At 44.5% G+C, this 10,780-nt stretch overlaps 1 protein-coding gene across 1 annotated transcript; it reads right to left on the reverse strand.

The window, feature by feature from the left end:
- Nucleotides 1-1,195: 1,195 nt before the first annotated feature.
- LOC118103176 (muscarinic acetylcholine receptor M4) lies at nucleotides 1,196-10,578 on the reverse strand. Its single transcript, XM_035149807.2, has 6 exons — nucleotides 9,979-10,578; nucleotides 9,584-9,738; nucleotides 8,798-8,999; nucleotides 8,598-8,687; nucleotides 7,921-8,190; nucleotides 1,196-5,985 (listed from the first exon to the last, which is right to left on the reverse strand). The coding sequence occupies exons 1-6, from the start codon at nucleotides 10,447-10,449 to the stop codon at nucleotides 5,740-5,742; spliced, it is 1,434 nt and encodes a 477-aa protein (XP_035005698.2). The 5' UTR covers nucleotides 10,450-10,578; the 3' UTR covers nucleotides 1,196-5,739.
- Nucleotides 10,579-10,780: the final 202 nt, after the last annotated feature.

Below are 10,780 nucleotides of genomic sequence, written 5' to 3' on the forward strand. Positions count from 1 at the left end.
GTGAGATGACCGGCCGATCAGAGGTGACTGAGTCAGATGGGATTTAATATATTGAAGAGGAAGCAGCAGCGTAATCTATTGAGACAAGTGGAGAACCGGAGTAATAAGGGGACGAGTGAGAGGCTGAGAGTCCAAAAGACCTGCTCAGTACAAGGAGACTCTGAAACTGAGAGAAGACTCAGGACTGGTCCATTCAGATTTTAGAATTGGATGTAAAGCAGTAAGTGAGACAGGTGTCAGACACTGTGTCTGTCAGGAAATGGCTTGTTTGTGTAATGTAAGGTGTGTGTGTGCTCTAACACCAGCATCTTTGCCTCCTCAGGAATGTAACAGCCACTGCAGCACAATATTCATGCTTATTTATTTAGTCTTTATTTAACCAGGAAGTCTCCTGAGTTCCACTTGGTTAGTTAAGGCTAATCTCTGTACCATCCTCCTCCAGTGTGCATGTGCAACTGGAATACTGAACCCCGAACTGTCCCTGATGACGTACCATCGGTGCGAGTGCATTTGTGCTTGTGTGTACTTGTACAGATATCTTTGCGAGGACTATTTTAAGCTGTTTGAGGGTTTAAGGTTCAGTGTGTAGGATTCAGGTGAAAGGAATCTACAGGCAGGTATTGAATATAAAATAATCCTTGTGATGTTTTCACTAGTGTGTTTCATTTAAATTTGTACAAATTGTTTTATTTGCTTTACCCTAGAATTGGCCCTGTATAATTAAATACAAACCTTATTACACCTTTTGAGTTTTTATGCCAACTGAAGGTACCACAGGTTCTCTGTCATGTTTGGAAGGGAGGGTGAGGTGAGGGGTAATCAGCTGCATCATGCAACTTCACCACTAGATTTCACTTAATGCTCCACACTGAACCTTTAAGACTTGGTTTTCAGGATAGTGTTAGAAATAGGTTTAAGATAGGATTAAGTCCTGGCCATGGAGATCACATGGAGATCCAGGTCACGGGTTCCCCAGCTCATCTGGAGCAACAGGTTGCACCTGGGATCTCCCTCAGCTGGGGGCATTCACCTGCGGCTGGGAGGCTTCATAAGGAGGGGGGGCTTCCTTATTCAGCTGGTTGTTTGCTGTCAGAGGATCAACACCTTCAGTTGGTCCGCTGAGTTTGTGTTGTTGGTTTTGTGTTGTTCACTCCCTGTTCTCTGTGACTCCAGGTCCAATTTCTCTGTTATTCTATCTTTTGTTTTTCTTGTGTTGTATGTCTATGTATAGAGGTGCTGTTCAAGTGCATGTGTGAATGGCTAAATTTAATGTAAAATATATTGAGGTAGCTAAGACTAGAAAAGCTCTATATAAATGTTACATAAATTTATACTTTTATAAATGCAGTCAATTTACAATTGTCTAGCATACTTGATATTCTCTTCTTTCAAAAGTAAAACAAAGTGCAAATCTATAATCTATGTATCATAAGCAGCCAACTGGGGTATTTCAAGAGAAACCTTGTCTGATCTAACAGCACGTCCCAGTTTTTGCTGTAGTTCTCTGTGTTTGCACAGAATCACGTCCATCAAGTGCAGACTGGCGGCTGCAGTCTCCTCATTTTAAAACTAATTCCGTCAGACGGCGGATTCAACCAACATGTGAAGTTCATTTTAATTAGCGAGCTGGTGACAGCCGATAAAATCTGCCAGCAACACTGGTCATTACAGCCGGGAAAGTGTCTGCTGTCAAGCTGCTGTGGAGAGATACTCTGCTAGTTCTGGTCCTAACTTCACTCTGTCTGAAGCAATTCAAAAGTTTTAGAATAATAGAGTTCTAAAGTGGGAGAGATGGTAGATTTGTGTTTTTCTTATTCTTTATTCCATTTTTTTTACATGATCTCCAGTTTGAATTGTTGGCTCTCTTTCTGTCCTTCAGACACGGCCGACAGGAGACACTGAATTATAAACTATCCTCAGACGAGCCTGTTTTTCAAAATGTTTCACTGTTAAATTTGTGAACAAATCGTTGCTGAATTCCTCCAAAATGTAGCCAGATTTCCAAAATAAACAGTTTTAAACTGCAGATTGTCGCCTGTCACAGAATTTAAAGCTACGATCGTGTGTTTCTGGCTGAACTACAACCTAGAAGTGGTGGTTTTATGCACATGTTTGTACATTTTGTAACTTTGCATTTATTAACAAGAGCATATTGACTTTCATGCCCATTATAGAGAGCTGTGAGTCACCTCCCACTGACTACTTGCAGACCCACTTATGGAACCTGAGCGGCCCAAAATAGCTCCTCCTACTGGGCAACACTGCTCTAGAGTCCTGTCCGCTCGCGTCTGTGTGTGAACTCCAGTAGAAACGTCTCTGCTCCATCTCGCCCTCTTTAAAACAGCGACGGCAAAACATTAAAGACCACTGTGAGCCGTTATCGCTCTAATTTGTGGCAGGAAAAGCTCCCAACACTAAACACACTGAGGTGTAAAGAGTTGCTGAAATGTGTAATGATTCCTCCGTCCTGCTGCTTTGACCCTGTGGGGAGCAGAGTGATAAAAGAGGGGGGGAATAACCACAGGTTGCAGGTGGCAGTGGCTCAAGGTAATCTTACGGGGGCGACCGCGGCAGTCCACCAATAAAATGCTCAAATTCTTCTTCTGGCTCTTTGCTAAGAGACATTGCACGTCTCGCATGTGGACAATGAAGCATTTGACCGAGGGCGGCCCCCACTTATCTGAGCCTGACGGAGAGCAAACAACGAGATGGAGAGAGGCAACAAGCAGAGGAGGGACAGAGGGCTGCTGCAATTTATTGGTGACAAAAATAACTTTTCGTGGACTCTCACAGTTGCTCCACAAGATTTTAGCTACTGCCACTGTGCTGCGGCTGAGACGCTCTACCGGACCAATTCCAAAAGTGTTTGTAAGTTACATCGTCAAATTTAGAAGGATAGTTTGGAAAAATATCGGAATTCCCCCTTTTAAACATCTTGAGGTAGTGGGTGAAGCTACATGAACACAACTTGGTGTGAATGTTTGAATTGACAGCTGCTTGATGTAACAGCTGTACGTTTATTTTTCAGAGCAACACGATCTTAAACAGTGCCTGAAACATCCTCACGTAACTAGGAGCGCCACGCTAACACTGGGTCGTTCCTCCCTTTGGGTTACACAAGACTTTGCATTTGGCCCTAAGACACGATCAGAGGAAAGTTTTCAAAGCGACGGCAGCAGTGGTCCTGATCATTAATGAACATAAAAAGCGGAGTTTGAAGTGACGCTTCAGCCAGAGGGGCCACATTATGTTTGCTGTGAGGTTCGGCTCCGCGTTAACGCGACTGCATCACATCGTCTCCGCAGATTTGTCAGCAGCACAATCTCTCGTGTTCTATCACGTCACAAAGCTTCTGCTGGATTCACTGAACTCACTGTCGCTCTTCATGAGACGGAGAAGTAGCCATTAGAAGATGGTGAACTGCGGCCATGAAGGAATGAACACGGTCGGCAACAATACTCAGACGGACGAGACTTCATACGTTGCACCACTGCCACATGATTGGCTGATTATCTCCTCGCAGGTATTCCCAGTAAAGTGCTCGGTGCGAGTATGCCCCATGCTTTGGTCGCTCCTCTTCTGTCCCAGCATGCATGAGCGGAGTGTCATCATTTTCTTACTTGCACCATTTTTCTCATCAGTCTGAGCTGTAGGTGCTTGACTACTTCCCTGACGAGCTGCTGAGCCATGCTAAGCCGACACCAGTCCCATTATACGCAGCACCCCGACCCGAGTCCTGCTGACTCATGGGAGATTTCTCAGCACTTTGGCGGACTTTTGGGATGGGCCTTTTTTTTTTTTACAAATCTGCGTTGAGCGCAAATAATGCCAGTGTCCTTAAAAATCCTAAGATCCGCACAAAAACCTGACATGCCCTCCATCGTTTATACAAATAACGAACGATGTGAGAACAAACCAAAACACCGATCGTTCATTGGGAAACATCAGACGGCAGCATCATTAAGCCAGTAGAACAGTTTATAATATCCTGATAACTCGTCTCCCTCTTGATCATTAGGAATAGAGCGCAGGACTAAATGACGAATTCCTGTGTATCTATTCTGTGTCCTACTTTTCTCCCACAAGCTCGTAATTTTCTTGACTTCCTTCCTCCTCGTCTCTTTCTCCCTTCTCCCGCCTGTAATTTCCTGTCACCCAGATGTTTTCTCTTTGGCATCTCTGGAAAAATAATCTGCACAATAATCTGCTTTTCATAGTATTTTAACTGAAAGCTGTGAAATGGAAATTGTTATGAATGGGGGAAAAAAATCATTGCTTAAGCTCCGAAATCAAAGCAAACCAACACATTTAATTTAATACGTTTTTATCATCTCTGGAGTAACATTGAATATTTGTTGCTCTGTATCAAACAAGTTCACTGAACTGTGGTGTGAAATAAACCGACGGAAAACTGGACCCATTCCAAAACACGGCACCTGAACCGACCCATGCAGAGTGAACACTGCAGCATGATGCTTCTCCAGTTCTGAAGCTCCCATGCATTAGTCTACACCCGTCATCTACCTCAAACCATAAATCCTTTACCTCCTGTTAAAACATGCCATGCTTTAATTATCTTCTAAATACTGGGGCCGATCTCGCATTTTTCTTCTTCTCCTCTATGCTACTGGTGATACTGCGCTTTCACAGCATGGACACATTAGCATATGATGCTGTGCAGTGTGTAAAATGAGTGGCTGTGACCACAGTGTGAGAACGAGCAGCCTGTGCTGTGGTGGGTCCAGTCTGAGTCTGTGCAGCTAACCAGCAGAAGCTTGTTAACACGCGTCTCTGTACTGATTGGCTGACTGTGACAGACTGTAGCTGTGATTATGTCTGTGGCCACGGCTCCGCTGTTCTGATAGTGGAGACACACAGATTTTAATTGGTGGCCAAGCTGTGCCCGGACACAGCTGGAAACAGCTGTAATTTGTGCTATGGCGATGAGTTCTGTGCAGGTGAAAGAACGCCTGGTGCACGGTCTCATTTTACTGGCAGTTAATTTGTGGAATAAATCATGGTTTCACATCCCCTGCAGATGTCCCTTTTCAGTGAGTTGTGCCACCAATCTCTTTCACTCACAACCCAATATTTTCTACATCCTCCATTACCGCAGAGTTTATCCACCCATCCATATCGTCTACATTTGTGTTCTTCCTACAAAATATGTTGCTGACCTCCACCCTTCATATTTATTTATTTATTGCTATTAATTGAATCAGATTTGTGACCTTTTACACAGTCCCATCCATTAATCCATCTATAAATCGTATGTACATCCAAGCTATGCAGAAAGACCACTTCCATGTATCATGTATGTATCCATCCCTCCACCCATCTGTTTGTTTTTCCTCCATTCTCTCATCCCTCTGCTCGCATAAACCTCTATTCGCCCGCTGCAATTATTTTCCCTGTTTCTGTGAAACTATGTTTCCACCCAGTGTGTGTTTGTTCCAATTTAGTGGAAGCTGAGCAGCTTATACAATCCCTGGTCTGCACTCGCATTACACTCTGAGTCCATAGGAACCAACTGGGAAGACTGGCATTCATTTGCAAGATAGACAATGGTTGCTCATCCCCAGCAAACTGATGTGTGCTTTCTGTAGAAGGAACCTTGTGCTAAACTCCATTTCTCCATCCATTTCTCTCCTCAGCTCTCTTTCACTCACCTGTCGGCAGTCTTTCCTCTTTCCCCCGTTCTCCCCCCATCCATCCCACCCTCAGTCTTCTCCCTCCATCTCATCTTGTACCTATGTTTTTATACTGGCACAGCAGCAGGTTCTTGAAAGTCTTCTTGAATGTGGCGTTGCACAGTGCGTAACAAGCCGGGTTGATCGTGGAGTTGACGTAACAGAGCCAGTAGCCGATCGCCCACACGGTGTCGGGGACGCAGGACTGGCAGAAGGTGGAGATCAGCACCATGACGTTGTATGGCGTCCATGTGATGATGAAAGCCAGCAGGATGGCAAAGATAGTCTTGGTCACCTTTTAGAGATGGAGAGGAAGAGTGAGGAGAACAGAACAAAGATTTAATTTCACTGCAGGGGTATGAAAATCTATTTGCGGATAAGTCCAGAATAAACTTGTTGGCGGTAGTTAATCAATGAGTGGGTACTGTGCCTGATCTCTTACAGTCTATTATTATTATTGTTCACTTAACACACTGCTTCTATCCACCTTGTAGAATAATCTCCTCACCCAGCTACAAAGGGAATGGTTAATGATGTGATTATGGTCTTTGAAGCTGATGTTGCTTATTCTCTTTCGTGTAATTGATCAGTTTCTTCTCTGCTGGTGAAGACGCACAGTGGAGCACAGCCCCGTGTGTTCCACTGTCTATGTGTTAGCACCTGAAGAGATGTTTCCTTCAGGTTCTATATGTGATGCACTGTAACTCCCACTTTCAGGCTTTCATTTTGCAGCACTGTATTCTGTTTGTTTAGTCTCAAAATGTGCTCGTGTAAAAACATGCGATACGATCAGAGAGAGGCGGGGAACTGGAGGGTTCAAAGTGACCAATCAGAGGAGGGGAGCATCAGCCACTATCCCCGTCTCCAAAGTCTCATTAATTCAACTTGACGAGCGCTGGACCGCGCTCCACGTGCACGAGTGCACGTGGAGCAGAAATGGTTGGCTACCAGCGAGTATGCCTTTCCGCTCTCAGATACTGTTCTGTGCACGTGGAGAGTAGAAATGCTCCCATCCTGAGTATGGCTTTGCACCGGCAGATACTATTGTGTGGCCTCTGATGTGTGCGGGTGTGGTTATGTGCGCAAATTCTGAACTAAATAAATACCATAGGACTGTGCATTTCAAATATGCGAGGTACTAATGGAGTATTTTGTCAACGAAGGTGATTGAAACCAAGGTTAATGGTGGGCAAGGTGTGACAAATGTAAAAGTACAACAATATATTTGTGCTTATTCTGCGGGTGGTGGCTGCATCATCAATAAAACAGTGAGGTACTAGTGAGGGCGAGGTGGAGGCTGCGTGTACACATTCATCTCCTCTGTCTGGATGCCCTCTCGCTGTCTGGGTCTGCAGAGTTCTGATGTACATATTCATAACATTTAGAAAAAGTGCCAACGTCTCCCTCCAGCAGCCGCTCAACAAGTTGACTTTTTTTGAAGTAGAACGCTTCAATTTATTCAAGGCAAAGATAAATATGCCAAGTGACTCTCTCAGCGCGCGTCAGCACTTAAGATTAAGTGCCTGACTTTTGCAGAAACACTAAGTGAATGCTCATTAATTGTTATTGGTGGGACTGAATTTAAAATGCAGACGGTTGAATTCTCATGAAACGGGACATTTTTTAATGAATGCAGGAAGTTTAAAGTCGGTGTAAAGACTTGTCCGGGATAATTAAGATTGTTGATTTAGTAAAATCCCCCAAAATACAAATATCCTCTCTCGCTGCTGAGGATTTGAATTCGACCCATGGAGACTTTCAAAACATGGCCAGTGAGCCAGAAGGAAATGTCTAAAACAAAGGGGGGGGGGAGTGGTTGAGGATGCATCCTGTTATTTTAAAGTCTCAGTGGAACGTTTGTCAATCTGAGCCGTAATTAAGTGGAATGACTGCAACTCGTCTTAGGAACCAGCTGCTTCGTGCAATCCACAGTCGGGTGGATCGAGTCCCACCTGTAAAGCAGCAGCAGCAGATGCTGCCATGCAGGGACGCTCCTCTCAGCTGTCTCTGTTCTAATGATGAATGACTTCACTCTGCTCTGTCTGTCTGATCAGTAAAGATGGAACCTGAGTATCGCTGCAGGCCGCGTCCATCATCCACTCGTCAGACTTTAGAGGAACCTGAGTTATATTTTTAGGGACCGTTTGAATTAAACAGAGAGAACTCGTGAATTAAAGCCACAGCAATGCAAACAATACAAGTACGTTAGTGTGTCTGTCATGAAACATACTTTCTTCTCTCTGGCGGCCATCTGTCTTTTCCTCTTCACTTGGCTCCTGGCGATGCTGGCAAACTTTCTCGCCACGGTGCGAGGGCGGCTGATCGGGATCGAGTGCCTCTCGGCTCCCTCTACAGGCGGGACGATCTCGATGGCCGTGATGCACTCGTCCCCGGCCTGCTTGGTCACGATCTTAATCTTCGACCACCGCGAGCTGATACTCATTTTGGCCATTGAAGGATTGGTTGTTGTCGTGGCAACCGGGCTTGGATTTGTTGCAGCCTGTAAGGAGAATAATGTTTTGTGCCTTGTAGGGCGCATGACTCATGGATTTAAACTTTGAAAAACATGTGCACCTCAACTAAAATCTATAATCCTTTATCAGAGGGAGAGAACTGCAGCACATGGTATATATTTTTTTGTCAATATTTAATCTTCAGTTCATTACTGTTAACAAAAAAACGACATGTTCCCCCATAACTGAAGTTAAGACTGTCAGAGGTGAAAGTATACTCTAAAACGCTTTGTTGTAAATACTTGTATAAACCAGTAGTAAAATCAAATTCAGCACAGTTAACACAATATATAACACAAAATATGTTGATCAGAAGGTAACAGGATGACAGACTATGGGCAGATCGAAATATAGGTGAGTTTAATGAAAGGGACATGAATTTAGTTGCACCGACCTCAGAGATCACTTTGTTGTTGGCGGCGTCTTTCGGTTCTGTCGGGGGGATGAAAGCTGTGGACGAATCATTGGAGCTCTCTTTTTCCTCCTGGATAGATCAATACATATATTGATTGATTAGCCACAGCTCAAACACTGTAAATACTGGTGTGTTCCCACTGAAGAACAAACCGAAGCAGGGATGTTGTGAGTCAACACCTGTGTGAGGCCTGGACTGGGCTGTGCTGCAGGGTGCGGCTGAGCAGCTTGCGGCTCCTCCACTCGGCCGTTCTTCACGGCCTCCACCGCGGTGGTGGTGGAGTCCAGGCTGAGTTTGGGAGTGGAGCGGGGACTGGCCTGAGGACTGGTCTCGTTGTTGTTGTTCTGCTTCAACAGGTGACTCTTCATCAAACTGGGAGCTCTGGGAAAACAAAAATCATGAAACTGAGCAGAGAACAGATTTTTTTTGTTTGCTCAAATCCCCTGCATGTTATGGAATTCTCTGCACGTGCCAAAGACACTGGCCGTTATGTTCTAGTATGATGCACACATATAAATATGAACATTTATATAATATATCTGAATATTTTATCTCCTTTTTGAGTTGGAGTAAATAACTTCTTGTTTTTTTTTTACTGCTCTCATGTCGATCTCCCTGTGTTCAGCCCATTCAGTCCGGCCATTCCTTAAAATATAAAGAAGGCTGATACTGTAGTTAACTGTGTAGATCATTATAATATTATGTAGGAGCAGTTTAATAAGGTTATTTGGACATTTTGGCTCATTTCTCTCCTCAAAAACAACGAGTCATCATCAGATTGCCTTGTATCCAAAGTCGGTGTTAGAAATCTCTGGAGACAACAACTTTTACATCCTTAGACGGAATAAAACATAAGTAGCTGCATAAGGAAAATGTGATTCCATATGCTATATGTATTTTTCATGCCATATTTTCCAAATGTTTTGGTCACTGGTGACAAGATTCAATTCCTTCGAAGCTCTTACTTTATTCCCTTCTTCTCTTTCTTCTCTGGTTTGTGTTTGGAGACCCTGCTCCTGGAGGCCAGGGAGATGTGGATGTACAGGACAGTCATAATAATGACAGGAAGGTAGAACGCGGCTATCGCGGTCCCAAACGTCACTGCAGGGTTAGAGAGGAACTGTGGAAACAGAGGGAGGAGAGAAATGCCTCAGTCACCGAGTCATGGGGCGGCAGTGCAATGCAGATACAGGTCCGACGCTTTATCGGTATTTCGGAATCTGTCAATGTAATGAGAACGATGACACTTTTATTTATTTACTTGAAGAGAAACTAGCAAGAGAAGATTATTCATGTTTATATTTAGTTAAATTGTCCCTGATGTCAAAAACAAAATCCATAAAAGTGTGATGCACCGTACCTGAATGTAACACTCTCCAGGGGGCACTGTCCGTTGTCCCACGATAAACTGCCAGAACAAGATGGCGGGAGCCCACAAGATGAACGACAGAATCCACGCCGCTGCAATCATCAACCCCGCCATCTTAGTGGTCCTTCTCGCCGGGTACGTGAGGGGTTTGGTCACGCAGAAGTAGCGATCAAAGCTGATGATCAACAAATTCATCACCGAGGCGTTTGACACGACGTAGTCTAAAGCCAGCCACAGGTCGCAGACCACCGGCCCAAGTGGCCAGTAGCCGACGATGATGTAGACTGTGTACAAGTTCATGCTGAACGCGCCGATGATCAGGTCGGCACAGGCTAACGAAAACAAGAAATAGTTATTGACAGTTTGCAGGTGGCGGTTCACTTTGATGGACAGCATGACTAAAATATTTCCGGTGACGGTCACGAAGCTCAGAGATCCCGTCACCAGGGCGATGAAAAACATCTCCAGAGCCTTGTATGGACTTCCTGCGCCCAATCCATCGTCCACCGGAGAACAGGATGACGAGTCATTGGTGGACACGTTGCACGTTGAGTTGGAGAACAGGTCAGCTGATTGGTTGACCGATGACCCTGAGAGAAGGAGAGACAGGAGAGGATAGACAAAGGACATTTTCATTCTAACTTCAAAACTACCTCTTTGTCCATCTCTCACAAGCACCCAACACCAAACATTTTGGCCAATATAAACTTTTTATGATTAACATGCATCTTCTGTCACACCTGATCTTTGCTATTATGCAAAGGAGCATGTAAATGCACAGTAAGCGTTGGAT

Source organism: Hippoglossus stenolepis, chromosome 24 (genome assembly GCF_022539355.2).
Source record: "Hippoglossus stenolepis isolate QCI-W04-F060 chromosome 24, HSTE1.2, whole genome shotgun sequence".
In the NCBI taxonomy this organism is placed as follows: Eukaryota; Metazoa; Chordata; class Actinopteri; order Pleuronectiformes; family Pleuronectidae; genus Hippoglossus; species Hippoglossus stenolepis.

What these genes read in the sequence shown, in the direction of transcription:
- LOC118103176 (XM_035149807.2), bottom strand. Translation starts at nt 10,449, where the DNA reads ATGTTTTTCATCGCCCTGGTGACGGGATCTCTGAGCTTCGTGACCGTC. An exon ending in AAAGAGAAGAAGGGAATAAA is followed by an intron (nt 9,000 to 9,583) that starts GTAAGAGCTTCG and finishes TTGTTTTCCCAG; the next exon opens with AGCTCCCAGTTTGATGAAGA. An exon ending in TGGCCGCCAGAGAGAAGAAA is followed by an intron (nt 5,986 to 7,920) that starts GTATGTTTCATG and finishes CATCTCTAAAAG; the next exon opens with GTGACCAAGACTATCTTTGC.